Source organism: Nomascus leucogenys, chromosome 4, assembly GCF_006542625.1.
Source record: "Nomascus leucogenys isolate Asia chromosome 4, Asia_NLE_v1, whole genome shotgun sequence".
Lineage (NCBI taxonomy): Eukaryota > Metazoa > Chordata > Mammalia > Primates > Hylobatidae > Nomascus > Nomascus leucogenys.
The window spans coordinates 77110524-77135183 of record NC_044384.1 but is presented as its reverse complement, the minus strand read 5'-3'; the positions used below and the strand labels follow the sequence as shown (position 1 = coordinate 77135183).

The window sequence follows — 24660 nt, the reverse complement described above, 5'->3', positions numbered from 1 at the left end:
CAACCTGCGCCTCCTGGGTTCAAGTGATTCTCCCACCTCAGCCTCCCAAATAGCCAGGATTACAGGCACCCATGACCAACGCCCAGCTAATTTTTATTTTTAGTACAGACGGGGGTTTCACCATTTTGGCCAGGCTGGTCTTGAACTCCTGACCTCAGGTGATCCACCCGCCTCAGCCTCCCAAGGTGCTGGGATTACAGGCGTGAGCCACTGCACCCAAATAAGAGTTTTTATATATATATATATATATATATATATTTTTTTTTTTTTTTTTTTTTTCCTGAGACGGAGTCTTGCTCTGTCACCCAGGCTGGAGTACAGTGGTGCAATCTCAGCTCACTGCAAGCTCCGCCTCCCAGGTTCACACCATTCTCCTGCCTCAGCCTCCCAAATAGCTGGGACTACAGGTGCCCGCACCACGCCAGGCTAATTTTTTGTATTTTTAGTAGAGATGGAGTTTCACCGTGTTAGCCAGGATGGTCTCGATTTCCTGACCTTGTGATCCGCCCGCTTCGGCCTCCCAAAGTGCTGGGACTACAGGCGTGAGCCACCACGCCCGGCTAAGGGTTTATATTCTTAAATTTTGAGTAATTAAAGGGTTCTGGTCAACTGCTTGAGATTTAGCATCTAAGGATACCTATTTAAAATTAGAGCACAGCTTTTGTCCAATAAAAGGCAATATATCTAATTGAACTGACACCAGTATCTAGTTAACCTGCTTTCAGCAGGCTTTCATACCTGTTACTATTCTCACCTTTGGCTGTTTCCAGAATTAGCTTTACTTTCCAGAGACTAAATCCTGTATTAAAAAACTGTAGCTGGGCATGGTGGCTCATGCCTGTAATCCCAATGCTTTGAGGCCAGGGCAGGAGGATTGCTCAAGGCCAGAAGTTTGAGACCAGCCTGGGCAAAATTGGTTGAGAGTCTGTCTCTACCAATAAAAAAAAAAAATTAGCTAAGCATGGTGGCATGCAGCTGTAAGTCCTAGCTTCTCAGAAGGCTGAGGTGGGAAGATCCCTTGAGCTCAGGAGTTTGAGGGTATAGTGATCTGATTGTGCCACTGCCCTACAGCCTGGGCAACCAGAATGAGGCCCCGTCTCTTAAAAGAAGAAAGAAACAACTTTTAAGAGTTCTCTAAGCTTTCAAATAACAAGCAGTTTTGGTGATTTCAAGAGACCTTTTTTCAGGAATTTTTGAATTAAATCACCCAAATAAAAACAGGACCTGTTGTTTTTAGAAATGGGGTCTCTCTCACTATGTTGCCCAGGTTGGTCTGGAACTCCTGGGCTCAAGTGATCCTCCTGCCTCAGCCTCCTTCAGTGCTGGGATTACAGGTATGAGCCACCGCACTGTGTCTCTTTTTTTTAGTTGTTAAGTGGCTAATTTCATTATAGTCTTGCCTAAAGATGGGCTGGGACCAAAGAAGTTTATGAGGTTGTCACTGATAACTTCTTCCCACCAGAGATCGTTCACCCTGCCTCAACCAGACAAAATAACACAAGTCAGGGGGCGCTGGTTAGATCAGGATTTCTTTTTATTCCTCGTTGGTTTAAAATGGCTAATCAGAATAAAAAATAAAAGGGCCTCTTTGTGGAGGCTGGGATCTCCCCTATTTAGAGGTTAGAACCCAGGTATCCCCTCTAACCAGCACCATAGTGAGGTGGGCTGAGGGGTAACCCCCAAGGGACAATTGGAGGGGCCTAGACCTGCCACTCCTTCTCTCTATCCCCCGTTTTTGGCATGTGATGAAAAATATTGCTTTTTGGATTCTTCTCTCCTGGCCTTGGATTTTAAAATCAAGTTAACTGTGTAAGCTAGGGGAGGCTCCAAGGGGCCAGTAGGAGCCCACTCTAATCCCTCCCCCAAGGAGGGGATTATCCAATATTGTTGAAGCTAGGCCAAGTTATTTTCCTGATCTCCCACCACCACCAGTGTCTTTAAGTTTTGACCCCTTTCCTAGGAAAACTAAATGCCAATGAGCCTAGAAAACTAACTCTCCTCTCCAAGTCCTTCCCTCTTGTGACCCAAATCCCAGACTTGCCTCTCCGCAGGCTTCTTCCTGATCATACTTAGCACCAGCAGAGGATGCTATTTCCTTAGTTAGTAACTGGGACAAATGAGAGGGAACCACAGGGAATAGACTGACTCTCCCCTCTTTTCCTGCTGGTCCGAGGAATGGGAAGAGTAAGATCCCCCTCCATATATGTATCCCTCCCTCATTTTCCCATCCCAGGATAGATATATAATTTCTTTGATATTTATAATATATATATATATATTATATGTACACACACACCTGGTAACGCAGAAGAGGAAAAAAATAGAATCCGTAACAATAATAAAAAAAATTATTTCTGGTTTAAAAATGATCTGGTTCCCTCCAGGGCGAGCAATTGCACAAATGTCCACTGAGTCTGGTCCAGGGATCAAGGAAGGGAAGGTCTTAAAAGATAAAAGGGGGGTTGCTACCCCAGTCTCAGGGCCCCAACTCTCCGACTCCCCAAGCCCACTGCATTTTAGAAAACACTCCTCATCCTCTTGGAATCGGTGGTTTAAAAAACGTCCATGCACAGGAGGGGAGCCCCTTGAGGGAAGGAAGGTGGCCACCTGGGGCCCTTTGGTGTAGGCGCAGAGGCGTTGGGGAGGGGAGGCGCCGAAGGCTCACACCGAAATCTCATAGGTGGTACCACCAACCCCTGACACCTTCTTGACTCCTCCCCTCGTGGGGCTACTGAGAGGTGGCTGGCCTGGGCCAGGGGAGGCTGAGCCTAAGCTCTTGGGCTGCCCGTTGGATTTGCTGTAGGCGGTCTTCAGCTGTACTTCATCTCTGGAAAGAAGAGACGAGACAGTTGTCAGGAAATGGGACACAAAACGTCGGAGGCAGTTTCAAAGGTTCAGAGAAAAAAATGATGTTCTTTTCTATATCCATACTTTCTTATCCAAATGTTCCCCTTTATTGCCCTGCTTAAAATAAGCCTGATTCCCAATCTCTCCTATTTACTACTACTCTCTAGTAACAGCTATCACATGTACTTACTCCCAAGCAAATACTTTTAGGAAGATAGCATTATGGAAAAAGTATTAATCTTCAGTCTCTTAACAGGAATTGCCCATGAAGGCAGGTAGAGTCAAAGTGAAAATAAAGAGCTACCAGGATACCCCCGGGTCCACCTACATTAGGATGTACAACAGAAGCCCTGATAGCTTTTGCAGAGCAGTATGCTAATTTGAAATTATCTAAGGGTCAGGACAGTACTAATACTTACTTGGGTGTCAGTAATGGCTGCAAGGCCACTTCTTCTGTCTCAGAGACACCAGGTTGGGCTTTTTGGCTGCTGTAAGACATCGATCGGCCCAGGTATGGGGCTGTTGGGCCCGGTTCAGGGGACGCTACTCCCCGGCCCCTGAGCCCATCTGGCTTGCCAAAACGGGGGACAGCTGGGCGTCCCAGTGGAGTCTTGCCCAAAGGTGATCTCTTTGAATCATCTGAGGAGGAACTAGTACGAGGGGCATGGCCTGAGCCTGGTGTTGACTGAATGCCTGAGTCCCCCAAGCCTGGTTCTTCCTCACAGCCTGGGAGTGGGGGTGACTGGCGCAGCAACTTCTCTCGTTCCTGGAGAGAGGCCACAATGTGGCGTGACAGATTGTCGTAACGGACTGGTGAGGGCTCTCGGTGTGTTGGGCCAGTTGGCACCAAACGTGGGTGCCTCTCAGCTTCCCGTTGCTGGGCCAGCCTGGCTGACAGGAAGGGAGAGGTATAGCCTAAAGGTGGGTCTGGCTCAGGCCCTGCCTGCACTGACTCAAAATCAGGGCTGTCTGAAGGTGTGAGCAAGCTGTCATAAGACAGGCTTCCATTGCGTGTCTGGTTGGCCAGGCTCTTATAGGAGGTGGAGGTGGTGCCCTCTGAACGAATGGATTGCAACTGGCCCAGCTCAAAGCCTGTGCCCTGGGCTGACTTGAGGCTGGAGGAGCGTGAGCCACTGGATAGTGGATCGAAGTGAAAACTTTTGCCAAAGGTAGGAGAACGGAAGCTCTCTGGTTCCAAACTGGGCTCTGAGCGGTAGCTGGGATGACGGCTGCTCTCTGCAATTGAGGTTGGCTCCTTCAAGCTGTCCCCACGACTCAACTGAGGAAGAAAGCAAAGCAGGCTCTTAGTGCTCCTTTTGTGACAGAAGCTAGACCCCAGAGCTCAAGGAGTTGGTCAAAAAGAGAATTATGTGCCAGTAATATGCTTAGAACTCTTCCATGCATTACCTGGGTTAATCCCTCAAGAAAAACTGAATTCAGGCAAATATCGTCTCATTTTCAGATACAGAAAGCAAGGCATAGAAAGGTTGAGTATCTCGCCCGTGGGCAGAACTGGGTTATAAACTTGAATCAAGCACTAATCTATTATGCTATATTGCCCAGTCTGATGAAGGACACAGTATCAAGGAGATTCAGTTCCACGAATGCCAACAATTAGTGAAATGTCCTTTGTTTTCTTCTCTTCCCTTCTGCCTTTCCTTCCCCAATCTTATTTTTTTCCCATAACAGTTGGCGTGTGTGTGTGTGTGTGTGTGTGTGTGTGTGTGTGTGTGTGTGTTTTGAGACAGAGTCTCACCCTGTCGCCCAGGCTGGAGTGTGATAGTGCAATCTTGGCTCACTGCAACCTCAGCCTTCCAGGTTCAAACGATTCTCCTGCCTCACCTTCCCGAGTAGCTGGGATTATAGGCGCCCGCCACCATGCCCAGCTAATTTTTGTATTTTTAGTAGAGACAGGGTTTCACCATGTTGGCCAGGCTGGTCTCAAACTCCTGACCTCAGGTGGTCTGCCTGCCTCAGCCTCCTAAAGTGCTGGGATTACAGGCTTGAGCCACTGTGCTTGGCCTTTTTTTTTTTTTTTTTTTTTTTTTTTTTTTTGACGTGGAGTCTCACTCTGTCACCAGACTGGAATACAGCAGTGGGATCTTGGCTCACTGCAGCCTCCGCCTCCCAGGTTCAAGCAATTCTCCTCCCAGGTTCAAGCGATTCTCCTTGCCTCAGCCTGCCAAGTAGCTGGGACTACAGGTGCATACCACTATGCCCAGCTAAATTTTTTTTTTTTTTTTTTTTTTGAGACGGAATCTCACTCTGTCACCCAGACTGGAGTGAAGTGGCACAATCTCGGCTCACTGCAACCTCCACCTCCCAGATTCAAGTGATTCTCCTGCCTCAGCCTCTCGAACAGCTGGGATTACAGGTGCCCCCCACCACGCCCAGCTAATTTTTGTATTTATTTGTTTTTTTGAGATGAGGTCTTGCTCTGTTGCCCAGACTGGAGTGCAGTGGCGTGATCTCGGCTAACTGCAAGCTCCGCTTCCTGGGTTCACGCCATTCTCCTGGCTCAGCCTCCCGAGTAGCTGGGACTACAGGCACCTGCCACCACGCCTGGCTAATTTTTTTGTATTTTTAGTAGAGACAGGGTTTCACCATGTTAGCCAGGATGGTCTCAATCTCTTGACCTCATGATTCACCTGCCTCAGCCTCCCAAAGTGCTGGGATTACAGGCGTGAGCCACTGTGCCTGGCAATTTTTGTATTTTTAGTAGAGATAGGGTTTCACCATATTGGCCAGGCTGGTCTCGAACTCCTGATCTTGTGATCCACCGGTCTCGGCCTCCCAAAGTGCTGGGATTACAGGCCTGAGCCACCACGCCTGGCCTAATTGTTGTATTTTTAGCAGAGACGGGGTTTCACCATGTTGGCCAGGATGGTCTCAATCTCTTGACCTTGTGATCTGCCCACCTTGGCCTCCCAAAGTGCTGGGATTACAGGAATGAGCCACTGTGCCCGGCCAGTTGGCATGTTATTACCCCACCTCTTAGAGTACTCAGTACCTTGGCGCTGGAGGAATGCGGCATGGCAGCTGACGTACTGCTGCTACTGTAACCCGGCCGATACTTGTACATGGTAGGTGTCGGGGGGCTGTCCTTGGCCAATAAGCTGCTATCTGCAAGAAAAAAGGCCAAGGGGGCACTACTTTACAAGCGATTTTTTGGTTTAAGAGACAGGGTCTCACTCTACTGTCCACGCTAGAGTGCACTGGCAAGATTATAGCTCACTGGAGCCTTGAACTCCTGGGCTCCCACCTCAGCCTCCTGAGTAGCTGGGACTGCAGGCATATGCCACCATGCCCAGCTAATTTTTTTAAATTTTTTGTAGAGACAGAGTCTTGCTATGTTGCCCAGGCTGGTCTTGAACTCCTGGGCTCAAGCAATCCTCCTGCATTGGCCTCCCAAAGTGCTGGGATCACAGGTGTGAGCCACTGCATCTAGTCCATGAGTTGTTCACTTTATCTGCCTACCTTGTCCTTAAGTACGACAAGGTAGGAATAGATATACCCTTCGCTGAAATCAAGACTTTTAAAGACTCACACCAGCCCAGAAATCAGGGTGGGTAAATGCACCAAAAAGGTCCTGTGATGTTCTCTGGTCTGCCTAGAGGCTGACCATTTTCCCGGCAAAAGTCCCATTCACTGCCAATAGCTAAATGGCATCTCTTCTCTTTCAGTTGCAAAGTGTCACAAGTACCAACTGTTGGGTGTTTAAAGTCACAACACGAGTAATATCTCCCAGCCCTTGCCTGTCTTCTACAGCTCATACGCAACCTTCTCAATCCTGCCCCTAGTTCTAGTATCTTGCAAATCAAGGCAGCCCTTACTTACCCTCATTAGTAGCCAGGCCAAGGTGTGTTCGCAGCCCCGTGTAACGGCTCAGGTCTGGCTTAGGAGGAGGTGGAGGTTCAGCATCTGCAGACTGGCTCTCTGTTATCTCCAGGCTTCCCTTAGACTGGATTGATGAAGGGAGGGAAAATCAGATTTAGAAACTGAGCATTATGGCAATTCGAAGTATTAAATTGGTATAAGAGAGAGGTATTTGGGAGTCAATTCTCATGTATTTTTTTTTTTTTTTTTGAGACAAGGTCTCACTCTGTTGCCCAGGCTGGAGTACAGTGGCACGCATGATCATGGCTCACTGCAGCCTGCAACTCCTAGGCTCAAGTGCTCCTCCCACCTCAGCCTCCCAAGTAGCTGGGATTACAGGCACATGCCACCACACCCAGTTAATTTATTTTACTTTATTTTGTAGAGATGGGGGTCTCGCCATGTTGCCCAAGCTGGTCTTGAACCCCTGGCCTCAAGCAATACCACCCCGCCTTGGCCACCCTAAGTGTTGGGATTATAGACATGAGCCACTGCCTATCATATATTTCTAAACTATACTGGAAGACAAGGCACAAGAATCAGTTTGGGTATAGTATTAGATGAAGAAAATTTTTTTTTTTTTTTTTTGAAATGGAGTCTTGCTCAGTCACCCTGGCTGGAGTGCAGTGGCTTGATCTCGGCTCATTGCAACCTCTGGCTCGCAGGTTCAAGCGATTCTCGTGCCTCAGCCTCCCAAGCAGCTAGCATTACAGGCATGTGCCACCACGCCGGGCTAATTTTTTTTTTTTTTTTTTGAGATGGAGTTTTGCTCTTGTTGCCCAGGCTGGAGTGTAATGGCACGATCTCGGCTCACTGCAACCTCCGCCTCCTGGGTTCAAGCAATTCTCCTGCCTCAGCCTCCGAAGTAGCTAGGATTACAGGCATGTACCACCATGCCCAGCTAATTTTGTATTTTTAATAGAGACAAGGTTTCTCCATGTTGGTCAAGCTGGTCTCGAGCTCCCAACCTCAGGTGATCCACCCACCTCAGCCTCCCAAAGTGTTGGGATTACAGGCATAAGCCACTACGCCCAGCCAGAAAAATTTTCTATTTTTTATTTTAGTCTATTTTAGAGATGGAGTCTCGCTATGTTGTCCAGGCTGGTCTTGAGCTCCTGAACTCAAGTGATCTTCCTACCTCAGCCTCGCTAAGTGCTGGGATTATAGGCATGAGTTACTGTACCTGGCAGAAGAAAGGGTTTAAAAAATGTTTTAGGCCGGGCGTGGTGGCTCACGCTTGTAATCCCAGCACTTTGGGAGGCCAAGGCGGGCGGATCACGAGGTCAGGAGATCGAGACCACGGTGAAACCCCGTCTCTATTAAAAATACAAAAAATTAGCTGGGCGTGGTGGCGGGCGCCTGTAGTCCCAGCTACTCGGAGAGGCTGAGGCAGGAGAAATGGCGTGAACCCGGGAGGCGGAGCTTGCAGTGAGCCAAGATCGCGCCACTGCACTCCAGCCTGGGTGACAGAGTGAGACTCCGTCTCAAAAAATGTTTTAATTCTGTCACTTATTTGCCCATTTAAACCAACACCTACTTGTTTAGCTCCTGCCATCTAGCTGTAAGCTATTAAGTCCTATGGAACTTAATAAGACATGGAAATGAATGAATTCATTTTCTATTGTTAATGAACTTAAAGTCTAATGTAGGGCCGGGTGCAGTGGCTCACACCTATAATCCTAGCACTTTGGGAGGCTGAGGGGGTTGGATCACTTCAGGTCAGGAGTTCGAGACCAGCCTAGCCAACATAGGAAAACCCTACCTCTACTGAAAATACAAAAATTAGCCAGGCGTGGTGGTGCATACCTGTAGTCCCAGCTACTCGGGTGGCTGAGGCAAGAGAATCGCTTGAACCTGGGACGCAGAGGTTGCAGTGAGCTGAGATCATACCACTGGAGTCCAGCCTAGGTAACAGAGCAAGACTCCCTCTCAGAAAAAAAAAAAAAAAAAAAAAAAAAAAAAAAAAAATCTAATGTAGAAAACAAGATTTGTATTTAGGTAATTTTAACACAAATTAGTAAGTGATAAACACTATAAGAAATATGGGCCAGGCGCGGTGGCTCATGCCTGTAATCCTAGCACTTTGGGAAGCCGAGGTGGGCAGATCACCTAAGGTCAGAAGTTCGAGAGCAGCCTGGCCAACATGGCAAAACCCCATCTCTACTAAAAATACAAAAATTAGCCAGGCAAGGTGGCAGGCACCTGTAATCCCAGCTACTCAGGAGGCTGAGGCAAGAGAATTGCTTGAACCTGGGAGGCAGGGTTTGCAGTGAGCACCACTGCACTCCAGCCTGGGCAACAGAGCAAGACTCTGTCTCAAAAAAAAAAGGAAACTAAAGCAAGCTTCCATCTCTTTGCCTTGGGTGAGACTTCCATGTTATTTAGCTTGACTTCCCTAAATTCCTCACCTTTGTTCTCCTCAGCTCTCCCTGGATGCCATTATCCATGATCTTCACAGTTATCTGTCCATCTGAAACTTCTGGTCGAAGGAAGGGAGGTCTGATTACAATTGTCTTCTCTTTCTTTGGTCTCCCCAAATACCTAAGTGTTGAGAGAGAGAGAGAGAGCTTTCATTCATTTATTTTAAAGTATCTACTGTTTGTGTAAAGCATTTTTATTAGGTTGGTACAAAAGTAATTGCAGTTTTGGCCATCACTTACTTAGCAATAAACAGAATTGATTCTGTGAAGGTCTGCAGCAGGACTAGGCCTTTGTGAGCAGATACCTAGCTCAAGGAAAGCACTTTAGAGTGTATCTTATTCACCCTCAATTCTCAAAGATTTGCCTTAATACCTGAAGAATATCAATGGAATTCACAATGTCCACTAAAGCAGGGGTCCCCAACCTCTGGGCTGCAGACCAGTACCAGTTCGTGGCCTGTTAGGAACTGGGCCACATAGCAGGAGGTAAGCAGTGGGCCAGTGAGCATTACCACCTGAGCTCCATCTCCTGTCAGATCAGCGGAGGCATTAGATTCTCTTAGGAGTGCAAACCCTAGAACCCTGTTGTAAACTACACATGCAAGGGTTGTATGTGTGATCTGAGCTCACTGCAACCTCTGCCTCCTGGGTTCAGGCAATTATCCCGCCTCAGCCTCCCAAGAAGCTGGGATTACAGGTGCCTGCCACCTTGCCCAGCTAATTTTTGTATTTTGAGTAGAGAAGGGGTTTCACCATATTGGCCAGGCTGGACTCGAACTTCTGACCTCAAGTGATTCGCCCACCTTGGCCTCCCAAAGTGCTGGGTGTGAGCCGCCACACCCAGCCATGAGAATCTAATGCCTCATGATCTGAGGTGGAACAGTTTCATCCTGAAACCACCCCACCTCAGCCCCCATCTGTGGAAAAAGTGTCTCCCATGAAACTGGTCCCTGATGCCAAAAAGGTTAGGGACCACTGCACTAAAGGATGGGCATGTAGGTACTTACCATTCTAAGATAGAGTACTTACCATTCTAAGATAGAGTGGGTACTAACCATTCTAAGACAGAGAACCCTTCCTGAAGGCTGTCTCCCACCAGACCCCTCCTTTACCACAACAAACCCAAAGAAGATAAAAGTTCTGACCAATGGTAAACACTAGACCAAAGGGATAGGTGTACCTGGGTGCTGGAGAACTGCAGAGAACACGGCTGACATTGTTACAGCAGCCATTGGTGAAGGGGTTCACACCTCCCCGGAATTTACCCGTAACCTAGAGGGAGGAACAAAATACCAGGTTAGAAGATGAGACCTTGACTTCCAAAGGCCAAAATACAAATCTATTATAAATTATTGTGCACTCACTATCTGAGGGATATGCAAATGAGTAAAACACAAGAAATTTATATATGTTACGGTTAAGAGCAGGCAATCTACAGTCAGCGTCCTTAGTTCAAATCCTAGGTCTACGTCATGGTTGCTGACCCAAAACCTCAGTTTCCTCATGTAAAATGGGATAGCTTTCTAAATATTGAAAACTAAGATAAAGAATAAGCAATTAAGGGCTGGGCGTGGCGGCTCACACCTGTAATCCCAGCACTTTGGGAGGCTGAGGCAGGTGGATCACCTGAGGTCAGGAATTAGAGACCAACCTGGCCAACATGGCAAAACCCCATCTCCACTATAAAAATATATAAAAATTAGCCGGGCGTGGTGTCAGGCACCTGCAATCCCAGCTACTTGGGTAGCTGAGGCAGGAGAATTGCTTGAAGCCAGGAGGCAAAGGTTGCAGTGAGCCAAGATCGCAATTAAGGTTAGCTACTATTATATGCACAAAAATCATTGCACTATAAGCTTCTTGAGGGCTAGCCCAAGTCTTTCATTGTTTCTATAAACTCAGAGCCTAAATTCTCCAGTATCCAGTGGGCATATAGTAAATGTCTGTTAACTAAGAAATGGCCTCTATTCTTTTTTTTTTTTTTTTTCAGGAAGATCTTAAATATTTATATGCATATGAACATATATATACATATACATATGTCTTGCTACACTTTAAATTTAAAAATCTATTAATTTTTGACAAACTAAAGAAAGAATACTATCATTTGGATACCAAGTTCTATGGTGAGTATTGTTTGAAAAACTATCATCTTATTCTTTATGCTATATTGTCTAGTTTTAGTTTGGTTTGGATCTCTCAACTGATATTTCAGGTGATGGTGCCAAACCATCCAAGACTTTCTTTGGAGATAGACATTATTTTGTTATAAAATATATTTTAGGCCAGGCGCGGTGGCTCACGCCTGTAACCCCAGCACTTTGGGAGGCCAAGGCGGGCGGATCACGAGGTCAGGAGATCGAGACCATCCTGGCTAACATGGTGAAACCCCATCTCTACTAAAATTACAATAAATAAATAAATAAAAATAAAATAAATAAATAAAAGATATTTTAGCACTTTGGGAGGCTGAGGTGGGTGGATCACCTGAGGTCAGGAGTTCGAGACCAGCCTGGCCAACATGGTGAAACCCTGTCTCTACTAAAAATACAAAAATTAGTTGGGCGTGGTGATGCACATTTGTAATCTCAGCTACTTGGGAGCCTGAGGCAGGAGAATCGCTTGAACCCAGGAGGCAGAGGCTGCAGTGAGCCAAGATCACGCCACTGGATGCCAGCCTAGGTGACAGATCAAGACTGTATCTCAAAAAAAAAAATATTTTAGGGCAAAATTCAGCCTTTATCTCTATTGTCTTAGCATCTCTTTGAGAGTATCTTTATTATTATTATACTTTCAGCTCTAGGGTACATATGCACAACATGCAGGTTACATATGTGTACATGTGCCATGTTAGTGTGCTGCACCCATTAACTTGTCACTTACATTAGGTATATCTCCTAATGCTATCCCTCCCCACTCCCCCTGTCCCACAACAGGCCCCAGGGTGTTATGTTCCCCACCCCGTGACCAAGTGTTCTCATTGTTCAATTCCCACCTATGAGTGAGAACACGCAGTGTTTGGTTTTCTGTCCTTGCGACAGTTTGCTCAGAATGATGGTTTCCAGATTCATCCACGTCCCTGCAAAGGACAAGAACTCATCCTTTGTTATGGCTGCATAGTATTCCATGGTGTATATGTGAGAAATGGCCTCTATTCTTACATGGCCTCTACACTTACATGAGGAACTAGGACTACCTCACTCCCTACCATTAATCTCTACATAATCATGAAAAGTATTCATTAAGCATCTCTTTGTGGAAGCACTACACTGCACCCTAATCAGAAGGCTAAAGAGACATGACCTGCTCTTCAGGGGTCTCTCGTCACTTCTCTCCGTACCTGTTCATTGGTTGTGCGTCCCCTGGCCACCAGCACCACGTGAAATCCCGTGAGGCCAGCTACAGGGATGAAGAATAAGCCAGCCACACACATTACTGCCATTCTGATGCCAAACAATCAAGGAGAACAGAGCAACATGATCTCACTTTCCCCAGCCCCTACTGCAGCCATTTTCCCTTTAGCCCTCATTCCTCCCCCTTCCAGTCCCACAACCTAAAAGGCCTTGAAGGATACGTGACAGCCGTGCGGACCCCTGAGAGTTCCTCTATGTGGTAGAGGACATAAAGGAGGCCAAAGCCAAACACACCCATAATGTGGGCTGTCAGAGAAAGGAGGAAAAGGAAGAAATAACGGTAGTTCCGGCGACCAATACAGTTATTCACCCAGGGGCAGTGATGATCAAATTCCTAGGGACAAAGAGAGACAGATGAGAGGCATCCCTGGACCATAGCATTAAATTACTTCTGTCAAGAAGAGAAACAAATGGCAGCTAAGTTTTGGTTTTAGTAATTTATGATCATGGTCACCAATTAGTTCAAAATTAAATCCAGTTTATTTTGCTCTATAAATCTGCAAGGGAGACCTTCCAGAGGTTGGTCAAAGGCCAAGGCCAAACCAGGTGTAGTGGTGCACACTTATAGTCCCAGCTACTTGGGAGGCTGGGGCTTGAGCCCAGGAGTTCAAGGCTGTAGTGAACTATGATGACTGCCTGTGAATAGCCACTGTACTGGGCAACACAGCAAGACCCCATCTCTAAAAAAAAAAAAAAAATTTGGCCCGGCACGGTGGCTCACACCTGTAATCCCAGCAGTTTGAGAGGCCGAGGCAGGTGGATCACTTGAGGTCAGGAGTTCGAGACCAGCCTGACCAACATGGTAAAACCCCATCTCTACTAAAAATACAAAAATTAGCTGGGCGTGGTAGCGTGCGCCTATAATCCCAGCTACTCAGGAGGCTGAGGCAGGAGAATCAGTCGAACCCGGGAGGCAGAGGATGCAGTAAGCCGAGATTGCGCCATTGCACTCCAGCCTGGGCGATAGAGCTAGACTCCATCTCAATAAATAAATAAATAAATTAATTAATTAATTAATGAAAAGGCCAAGGCCAGCTCTCAACGTTTATCCTATGTGACCAAGGAACTCTTAAAAGTGACGAATGTCAGAAGTTTTGCAGAAACATCAAGATTCATGAGAAAAGAGGATTGGAAGGAGGATTTGGCAGATAACTGCTTATAGCTAAATGAAAATGGAATGGAAAAAGGACAAGGGATGCAGAAGGACAGGCAGGAACAGAACTACAACAAATTGAAACACAACAGGATGATTTTCTGGAAGAGAAAATGCAAAGCCAGAATAACCAAAAATGAGCCAATAGATAGAAGGCTAGAACTATAAATCTTGGTTGTCAAGAAAGCCTACACCCTGCTGGTGCAATGGCTCATGCTTGTAATCCCAGCACTCAGCAGTCTGGGAGGCCAGGGCATGAGGATCACTTGAAGCCAGGAATTTGAGACAGTCCAAGCAACACAGTGAGACCTCATCACTACAAAAAGTAAACATAAAAAAGAAAGCCTATGCCCACATTGAGTTAAAGCTTCCCTCCTGCAATAATATTTGTGCTCTGCCTCTCATGTTATGTCATTATTAACACCATTTGACAGAGCTGGACCATGTGTCCAACATAGTTAGACAGGACTATACCACATCGAAAGCTAAGAATCTATTATATGGTTAGGATGAAGACAATGAAGGTTAAGCATGAAGTCCTACCCCACCCAGGGTGCTTACCTCCACACAGTTGTCACAGACACTGCAGTGGGAACATCGAGGGGGACGGTAGAAGCGGCAGGTGGCACACCATTTCATGCGCACCTGGATGCCCTTGATCTCCACTGTTTTGTAAAGGGGAGCTCGGAAATCATCTTCCTTGTCCTCATCCTCCTCAGCTGTAGAGAGGAAAAGTCAATTAAAAACAACGATGCCAGAACTGTAGTAAGTGCTAGGGATCCAGTGATGTTTAAAATATAGCTTCTGCCTTTGAGGAATTCACAGTCTAATGAGTGAGACTAGGAACTAGGAACTATAAGACTGTGAGGTCAGGTCTTTATACAACACTATGGGAACACGGATGAGGAAGCAATTTATTCTGCATTGGGAAGTGAGGTTCGAGATAAAATGACTCAAGAGGTAGCTCTCATATGCAACAGCTGGTGTTATTTGGTTTAAGTATATGAATATATTTTAAAGAAATAGTTTACATATCAAAGCACATACATAATAAGTTTGCGTAAGAGTTCAGTATCTACATTTATATGAGTGAACTATAGCAATCCAAGAAAGGAACTAACATCAACCTTTTTTTCCAGGCAGGAATCCTTTGCCCAGCCAACCATGGTGGCTCATGCCTGTAATCCCAACACTTTGGGAGGCCGAGAAGGGCGGATTGCCTGAGCTCAGGAGTTCAAAACCAGCATGGCCAACATGGTGAAACCTCGTCTCTACTAAAAATACAAAAATTAGTGGGGTGTGGTGGCGTGCACCTGTAGTCCCAGCTACTCAGGAGGCTGAGGCAAGAGAATCACTTGAACCCAGGAAGCAGAGGTTGCAGTGAGCTGAGATCACGCCACTGCACTCAAGCCTCGGCAACACAGCAAGACTTCATCTTCATCTTAAAAAAAAAAAAAAAAAAAAAAAAAAAAAATCCTTTCCCAAAATGTCTTCCCCACTCTATAATTTTCTCTACATATACATATTTCAGTATTATTTGTTGCACAAGCATAAATGCCCTTTCTCTCAATTTTCAGCTATCAGAAACCCACCATCCCATTTCAAAACTTAAAAGACATTATTTGCCTTCTTATAGTTAGCATTTTTTTTTTCTTGAGACGGAGTCTTGCTCTGTTGCCCAAGCTGGAAGGTAAGGGCGTGATCTTGGCTCACTGCAACCTCCACCTCCCCGGTTCAAGTGATACTTCTGTCTCAGCCTCCCAAGTAGTTGGGATTACAGGCGCATGCCGCTTCGGCGGCTAATTTTTTGTATTTTTAGTAGAGATGGGGTTTTACTGTGTTCCCCAGGCTGGTCTCAAACTCCTGAGCTCAGGCAATCCACCTGCCTCAGCTTCCCAAAGTGCTAGGATTACAGACATGGGCCACCACACCCAGAGCAATTTTTATTATTAACCTAGAAAAAAAAAAAAAATGTGAGAAGGAAAAATTAAATAGATGATAGTGTGGGATTAAAAATTAAGTTTTCAAGTTTTACTGATTTCTTTACATAGCATTTTTTCATATTTACATCACAAGAAATGCTAGGTAAAGAACTGTACAGCCGGGTACAGCGGCTCATGCCTGTAATCCCAGCACTTTGGGAGGCCAAGGAGGGCAGATCACTTAAGGCCAGGAGTTCAAGACCAGCCTGGCCAAAATGGTGAAACCCCATCTCTACAAAAAATATAAAAATTAACCAGGGGTGGTGACACACGCCTGTAATCCCAGCTACTTGGGAGGCTGAGGCAGGAGAATGGCTTGAATCTGGGAGGCAGAGGTTGCAGTAAGCCAAGATCATGCCACTGCACTCCAGCCTGGGTGACAGAGTAAGATACTGTCTGAAAAAAAAAAAAAAAAAAAAAAAAAAAAAAACCCACACAAATATATACTGCAGATACATGGTATACATAAATATACACATATATTTTTTAAGTCTTCAAAATATTGCAAGGATATATACCACAATACAACAGTAGTTAGCTCTGGTCTGTGAAATTATAGGTAATGTTTTGCCTTTTTTATACTTCATACATAATGAATGTGCACTACTTATTAAAATATTTAAATAAAAGATTTCTTCTTTTGGTCCGGCACAGTGGCTCATGCCTGTAATCCCAGCACTTTGGGAGGCCAAGGCAGGTGGATCATTTGAGGTCAGGAGTTCCAGAGTAGCTTGGCCAACATGGTGAGACCCCATCTCTACTAAAAATACAAAAATTAGCCAGGCATGGTGGCACGCTCCTGTAATTCCAGTGACTCGGGAGGCTGAGGTAGAATAATTGCTTGAACCTGAAAGGCAGAGGTTGCAGTGTGCCAAGACGGCGCCACTGCACTCCAGCCTGGGCAACAGAGAGTGAGACTCCGTCTCAAAAAAAGATTTTTTTCTTTTAAAGGGAAAAAATTCAAATGCTATTTTTCTTTTTTTTTTTTTTGAGACGGAGTCTCACTCTCACCCAGGCTGGAGTGCAGTGGCGCGATCTCGGCTCACTGCAAGCTCCGCCTCCCAGGTTCACGCCATTCTCCTGCCTCAGCCTCTCCGAGTAGCTGGGACTACAGGCGCCCGCCACCACGCCCGGCTAATTTTTTGTATTTTTAGTAGAGACAGGGTTTCACTGTGGTCTCGATCTCCTGACCTCATGATCTGCCCACCTTGGCCGCCCAAAGTGCTGGGATTACAAGCGTGAGCCACCACATTTTTCTTTTAAGAGAGTCTTGCTCTATCACCCAGGCTACTGCGACCACAGCTCACTGCAGCCCTGAACTCCAGGCTCAACTGATCCTCCAACCTCAGCCTCCCAAGTAGCTAGAACTGCAGGTGGGCGCCAGCATGCCCAGTTGAAACGCTCCTTATTTTGAAATGTCTGATCCTTCTACATCATCATCTACCAGAAGTGATCTCTTTGATTACTCTTACAACTTACACAATGTATTTGTTTTTTGTTTGTTCGTTTGAGAGGTAGTCTCGCACTGTCGCTGGAGTGCAGTGGCGCAATCTCAGCTCACAGTAACCTCCGCCTCCCGGGTTCAAGCGATTCTTCTGCCTCAGCCTCCCAAGTAGCTGGGATTACAGGCATGCGGCACCACGCCCGGCTAATTTTGTATTTTTAGTAGAGACAGGGTTTCTCCATGTTGGTCAGGCTTGTCTCGAACTCCCGACCTCAGGTGATCCACTCACCTGGGCCTCCCAAAGAGCTGGGATTACAGGCGTGAGTCACCACAGCCGGCCCACAGTGTATTTGTTTATAGAGGTGTCTTCCTATCTTCCTTTCTAGTCTGAGCTATTTGAAAGGAATTACCTTTTTATTTTTTATTTACTTTTCTTCAGATGGAGTTTTGCTCTTGTTGCCCAGGCTGGAGTGCAGTGGGACAATCTCGGCTCATCGCAACCTCCACCTCCCAGGTTCAAGCAATTCTCCTGTCTCAGCCTTCCAAGGAGCTGGGGTTACAGGCACGTGCACCACCATGCCTGGCTAATTTTTATATTTTTAGTAGAGACGGGGTTTCGCCATGTTGGCCAGGCTGATCTTGAACTCCTGACCTCAAGTGATCTGCCCTGGCCTCCCAAAGTGCTGGTATTACAGGCGTAAGCCATCACGCCCAGCCAGCAATGACCTTAAATACATCACCCCAAATGGCCATCATAGTGCCTTCCATATTACATCAATAAATATTTGATGAATGAACATTAAAGGCTCATTAAAATAGCCTTCCTTAGCTTTAGGGACACAAAGTTCTTTTCCCTCACCCAATCTTTGAAGGGAAGTCACAAACGAAGCACAATGATGTAGGCTTTGGGAGCACAATGAGGTTCTTTTTTTCTTTCTTTTTGAGACGGAGTCTTGCTGTTGCCCAGGCTGGAGTGCAATAGCGCAATCTCGGCTCACTACAACCTCTGCCTCCCCTGCTCAAGCAATTCTCCTGCCTCAGCCTCCCAAGTAGCTGGGATCACAGGCACCCGCCACCATGCCGAGCTAATTTTTGTATTTTTCAGTAAAAATGGGGTTTTACCATGTTGGCCAGGCTGGTCTTGAACTCCTGACCTCAGGTGATCTGCCCACCTTGGCCTCCCAAAGTGCTGGGATTAAGATGTGAGCCACCATGCCGAGCCTACAGTGAATTTCAGAAAAACTTCATCTCACCAGAGTTGCTAGCCTGAAACTACTTGTCTCACTCTTGGCAAAATAACCTCACATTTGAGAGGAAAACTACATGTCATCAGTGACAACCTTTGTCAACTTATTTTCTTTCTACCTTTTAGTCCACTGATGATGGTTCTCTCCCCTCCTATTCCAGAAACAGCCTACTTCTTCTGCAAGCATAACCTTCAGATACGTACTGGAAAGCATCTCCTTCCTCTAAAAGTCCAATTTCAATTATCACCTTTCTTCAACCTCAGCTTCTCTCTCCTCTGGTTCCATCTCTTCACGCTACAAACAAGCTAAATTCTGTATCCTAAAAAACTCTCTCCTCCCATAAGATATCAAGCAATTCTCCTGCCTCAGCCTCCCGAGTAGCTGGAATTACAGGCATGCGCCACCACGCCCGGCTAATTTTTTGTATTTTTAGTAGAGACGGCTTTTCTCCATGTTGGTCAGGCTGGTCTCAAACTCCTGACCTTGGGTGATCCGCCCACCTCAGCCTCCCAAAGTGCTGGGATTACAGGCATGAACCACTGTGCCTAGCCAGCTTACTTCTTAAAAGAGTAATTTTGGGCCAGCTGCGGTGGCTCACGCCTATAATCCCAGCACATTGGGAAGCTGAGGCAGGCGAATCACAAGGTCAGGAGTTCGATACCAGCCTGGCCAATATGGAAACCCCATCTCTACCAAGAATAGGTATAGGAAAATTAGCTGGGTGTGGTGGCCCACGCCTGTAGTCCCAGCAATTCTGGAGGCTGAGGTAGGAGATCACCTGAGCCCAGGGGGTCAAGGCTGCAGTGAGCCGTGATTGCACCACTGCACTCCAGCCTGGGCAACAGAGTGAGTCCCTGTCTCAAAAAAAAAAAAAAAAAATTATTTCTTAGTTACCAAAAAAATGGGAAATTTGAGTTTCCATACTATTGGAGCTCTCTAATTTCTAATACTGCCAACCATCGGCTACTTAATGAATTTTCCTTAGTTCCTACTTTGTTCTATTTCTCCTCCTCCTAACTCTTCTTAATCCTTCTTCTATGGCTCTTCCTCCTCCTCTGATCGTTACAAAAATGTCAGTGCTGATCAGGTCTAACCTCAGTTCTTTCATAATCTCACAGTATTTTCTCTGGACAATCTTACTCCTGTTGTTTCAAATACCACATGGATGAAGATTATTAAATCAAGGTCTTCAAACACTGACTATTCAATTGCCCACTGGGTAACTCTACCTGGCTGATTCAAGTATATCAAATTCAACATGTCTAAGAATATTTATTCTCTGTCTTCCCTCCAAACCTGTTTGACATTCTTGTATCTCATATTCAGGTTTATAAAAATCAGTATCCAACTTATCTCCCAGTTATGAACCTTGAAACTACTCTAGATAATTCCTCCACTTTCTCTCTCTTGCCAAATAAAATCATGAAAAGTTATGAAAAATTGTTGAGTCTACTACTAAAAAATCTGTAAATCCAGCCTTGAATTCAAGTTCTCATCTGGTTTATTTCCACAGCTTCCCAAAAGGTAGCTGTAATTCTTACAAGAATTATTTTTCTAAAAGGAATTCTGCTGTTGAATCCTCCAATTAAAGACCTCTTCCTATCCAAAGGAAAAAGTATGATCTATTTAACTTAGTATATAAAGTCCTTGACAATTTGGCTCTGGGTTTACCTCTCATACCTCTGGTCACAACATGCATAACATCCTCTAGCCCCACTAAGTTTGCCATTTCATGGCTACAAGCTTCTGCATGTGCTGTTTCCTCTGCCTAAAAATGCCCTTCCCTCCTATATTCTACTTGGTAAAGTCTTTCCCACCTATTTTCAGCAGCATTTCCCCAATTTATTTGGGCAAAATATGTTCTCATATTTCTTTGTTCTCAATTTTTTGTATTCTCACAGAACCTTGCTCTTGCCTCCATTATAGTCTGCATCACACTGTTATAACTGTCTTAATTCACTGTGGGTATTATTGTACCTAAAAATAGCATCCAACCCATATGCTTTAAATAAATTTCTGCTGAACAAATAACTAAAACTCAAAGATTTGACCCAAAGTGAATCATAGGACTAGAAGTTATGACACATATTCCTGAAGACCCTGACCTGATTTTCATCATCAGAAAATGATAAAAGTATCCCAAAATCCCCGGACTTTAAAGCCCAGGATCATCTGCGTATGCTCAAATCTTTATTTTTCATATCCCAAAATCCCAGGACTCTTAAGGCCCAAGATCAACTGCGTATAGCCAAATCATTATTTTTCAAAGGCAGTGTAAGGTGCTTCTAAGAGAGAAGCAGATCTTACCTCGAGGGAAAATCCCTGGGTCCATGAAGGTGGCCATGCTGAAGTTAGCCAACACAAAGAGAAACATAATTGCATTGTAGATGGGCACTGCAGGTGACACATACAGGCTTAGTCCTGGACACCTGCACAGACAATAAAGAAAATGAGGGGTTGCCTCTAATATTTTGGACATGAACCATACATACAAAAATCTATAAAGACTTAGCCCCCTACCTATAGATAAATCTTGTGTGGTTTACCTTTGCCATCCCAAATTATTATCTTCATCTTTCCCACCAAGTGAGTCTAGTTTCCTATGGGAACTGCTCACTTTAGATAAAAGTACAAGACTCAGAATCTCTCCCATCTTAACCCCTTGCACTAAGGTCTTTGTGCTTCAGATTCATTCTTATCCTGTGGATCTTGCCACGTTTTGAGATCTGTCCTTATCTCCTTTCTAACCGGACATGAGAACCAGGTACTGACTATGTAACTGATACCAGCTACACTCCCTTCTCTGGAGCAGCCTGAGGTTTCTGGATCCCAGCCATGTCCCACTGACCTGCACATTGGCCCAAAGCATGGGATATCACCTACCTTTCTAGCCCCCGCTCCCCCTTGCCAGGTGACTCTGAACCACTCAAGTGCCTAAAGTTTCTTCATTGCATTGGATATGCCTGAGAGTTTACTCAACTAGAGGCTAGTTGTTAAGGTTGGGAAATTCTTTTAAAACACACAGATGAGAATGGATATCAAGACACAGAAGTAAACCCTTTGATGTCTAAAAATGAAGCAGGAATAGGGGAGGATAGAGACTATCAGACCAAAGAAGTCCTCAATTTTGCAGGAAAAAGAAACTACCCAAACATACCCAGTATTCCACAGCAGTCAACTCAAGAGACATGCTTTAAGGTAACTTTTCTTGACCAAAAAAACAATTCTCTAGTCCAGAATTAAACTCAGTTTCTTTCAGGATTTGAATCTACGTAGGAATGCTTCAAGAGCTCTTCCTTTCTCTGCTGATTTCCTGGGAGCTGGAAGTTTTGGAAGAACCTGATATGCTGCTTATTTTGTCAGTAGTATCAAAAACTCTCGTCTCAGCTCAGGGAGAACTTCCCACTACCAAGACGGTGGATAAATACTCTAATCTACTTTGTGGCTGAGAACTTAATCTCCAGAATGAGGACAGCATCTGTCCTTGTCCCCTTTATCTGGACTAGTCAAAGGAAAGGAAGAACTCACTGAAGGAAAGGAAGAAGAGGACAGGAGAACAAGACAGTATATGATTCCAGATAATTAAACCACAGCAGTCCGGGATTCTGTGAAGAAAAGATATCTGCACCCACCAAAACAAAAAGCACAGCCCTGAAACTGACTCAGAGCAGTGTGGAAGAACTCAGTTCCTTAAGGAGATACAAGCAAACCAAGACAAGAGACAAAAATGTCACAAAGTATCTCACAAATCTTTACCACCACATCTATTTATTCAAATTCCATTCAGCCATTCATTTTGAAAAGTTTTTAGTATTTATTATATGCCAGGCTTTTTAGATAGTAAATATCAATTAGCTGTTTGGTTCTCTTGATATGTCAGTACACAATTAGAAGACAAAATATCGAAGCTGGAGCGAGGGCATCAATTTCAGGGACTAAACAGACCTTCAGTCATAGTTCTACACTATCCTCAAAGAAAGCCCCCCATGGAAGCTTCCTCCTCTATGAGTTCTTTGGTTCAGAAAAGATGTCTCCATACAATGGCAGGGTTTGGAGTGGAATATAAGCAAAAAGAAGAGTTCCTGTACCGCCTCACCCCAAAGCCTGACCTCCTAGGTTCCTTAAGAGGGAGGGAGAGAAACTGAAAACCAGTCATCCAGGTCAGAGCCCCTCCCTAGTACTATGTTGTCACTTCAATTTCCGCCTGGGGAAGAAGAGAAAGGGTGACTCACTTGACTCCTACAGCCTGGGAAGATAATTAGAAGGGAAAAAGAAATTAAATCCTTAGAACACTGAGGTGCCCATGATTTAAAAGCCTCATTCCTACAACTGGCCATTGTGGCCTCTTGAGCTTCTGAAAGAAATATTCACCTTAGTTTCCATCTCTGAGAGAAACTGAGAATAAGAACAAGATATGAAACCTCTTGCAGGCCCATATCAATCTTTCTGACTCGACTCTTTCTTTTGTTTTTTGAGACAGGGTCTCGCTGTCTTGCCCAGGCTGGAGTGTAGTGGCAAGATCACAGCTCACTGCAGCCTCAAACTCCTGAGCTCAAGTGATCCTCCCACCCCAGCCTCCCGGGTAGCTGGGACTACAGATGCACACCACCACGCCCGGCTAATTTTTTGTAGAGACAGGGTTTCACCATGTTGCCCAGGCTGGACTCAACTCCTGAGCTCAAAGTGATTTGCCCGCCTCAGCCTCCCAAAGTGCTGGGATTACAGACATGAGCCACCATGCCCAGCTGGTTTCATTTTTAAGCAAAGCAACTCAGTTTCTTGGGGATCCTGCCAACCTACCCCTGGATGATGAACTTTACCCTACAACCCTCTGGATATCAACTTGGTCCAGATAAAGTGTGTAATCCTGGAATGGAATTCCAGTATCTGTTGCCAAAATAAAGTTTGCCCCCACAGTGCCAGAATCTAGAAATGATGCAAATAACAACTTCCTGGACAATATTTGCTCCTAGATTCACAGAACCATTGCTTCCAATCAGCACTATAAGGGAACACCCCACCAAGGAGAGGCATGTGTGAGCAGAGCCTGTTCTTGCCATATCCCAAATTCTGCTTGATTTAAGGAGAGGCTTTCCGTTGCTATGGTACTTTGCCAGATTCCTAGGTGACCACCCCAAGTGGCCTGTCTGAATCTGTTGCCTTTGATGGAAGATGAGGCCAGAGCTCAGAAAAGGAGTTGTTGGGGCTCGTCCTTAGACTATGGCAATAATCATAAAGCTCTAAAAGCCTAGGGAGTGGCCACAGCCCAGAAGGCTGGCTGACTCATTGACAGGACTACCAGACCTATACCATCTCAGGTAGAACAGGTTCTTCTGCCCATCCATTCAGCACTCCTGTTTTCAAGGCCAAATAAAATTGGGAGAGTGGGGCCAGGTATGGTGGCTCACGCCTGTAACCCTAGCACTTTGGGACACCAAGGTAAGTGGATCACCTGAGGTCAGGAGTTCGAGACCAGCCTGGCCAACATGGTGAAACCCCATCTCTACTAAAAATACAAAAATTATCTGGGCATGGTGGTGGGCACCAGTAATCCCAGCTACTGGGGAGGCTGAGGCAAGAGAATCACTTGAACCTAGGGGGCAGAGGTTGCAGTGAGCCGAGATCGCGCCACTTCACGCCAGCCTGGGCGTAAGAGCCAAACTCCGTCTCAAAATATATATATAAAATAAAATAAAAAACAAAAATAAAATTGGGAGAATGGATTCCAATATCCATACTCCTGAAACCCTGTTTCAGAGCACTCCCTAACACATCCTATTACAAAAAATGGTTAAGTTCTTAGAAAGAAACACAAAGTAGGAGTCCAGAATCTTTGGAATTTAATCCTGCCTCAATTAATACTTCTCTATGCAAGGCCTTGGGTAATCCACATGAAACTCTCCAACCTTTTTACTTCAGCTACATAGTACAAATATGAGAATGAAGGAGAAAGATCTTCATTCAAAAGACATTAGAATTCATTTTTTTTGAGACAGGGTCTCGCTCTGTCACCCACACTTGGCTCACTAAAATTGCCTCCCAGACTCAAGCAACCCTTCAGCCTTACCCTCCCAAGTAGCTGGGACTACAGGTGCATGCCACCATGACCAGCTGACTTTGCTTATTTTTTTGTAGAGACAGGTCTCACTATGTTGGCCAGGCTGGTCTCGAACTCCTGGGCTCAGCGATCCTTCCGCCTCAGCCTCCCAAAGTACTAGGATTACAGGTGTGAGCCACTGCTCCCAGCCTCTAGAATTCTTTTTTTTTTTTTTTTTGAGATG

General features: G+C 45.4%; 1 protein-coding gene across 2 annotated transcripts in view; it reads right to left on the bottom strand.

Annotated features, from left to right (window-relative positions):
• Positions 1-1516: 1516 nt before the first annotated feature.
• The window catches only part of ZDHHC5 (zinc finger DHHC-type containing 5), a 34185-nt gene continuing 11041 nt past the window's right edge, over positions 1517-24660 (bottom strand). Inside the window, exons 3-12 of one of the 2 annotated variants that reach the window (XM_030810838.1) lie at positions 20687-20808; positions 14268-14425; positions 12715-12887; positions 12481-12583; positions 10324-10415; positions 9132-9264; positions 6685-6808; positions 5858-5970; positions 3267-4126; positions 1517-2827 (exon numbers count right to left, since the gene is read on the bottom strand). In XM_030810838.1, coding sequence (XP_030666698.1) covers positions 2662-2827; positions 3267-4126; positions 5858-5970; positions 6685-6808; positions 9132-9264; positions 10324-10415; positions 12481-12583; positions 12715-12887; positions 14268-14425; positions 20687-20808 — 2044 coding nt within the window. In that variant the 3' untranslated portion in view covers positions 1517-2661. The remainder of the gene's footprint in view (positions 2828-3266; positions 4127-5857; positions 5971-6684; positions 6809-9131; positions 9265-10323; positions 10416-12480; positions 12584-12714; positions 12888-14267; positions 14426-20686; positions 20809-24660) is intronic. The other variant, XM_030810839.1, reaches the window with a different exon arrangement.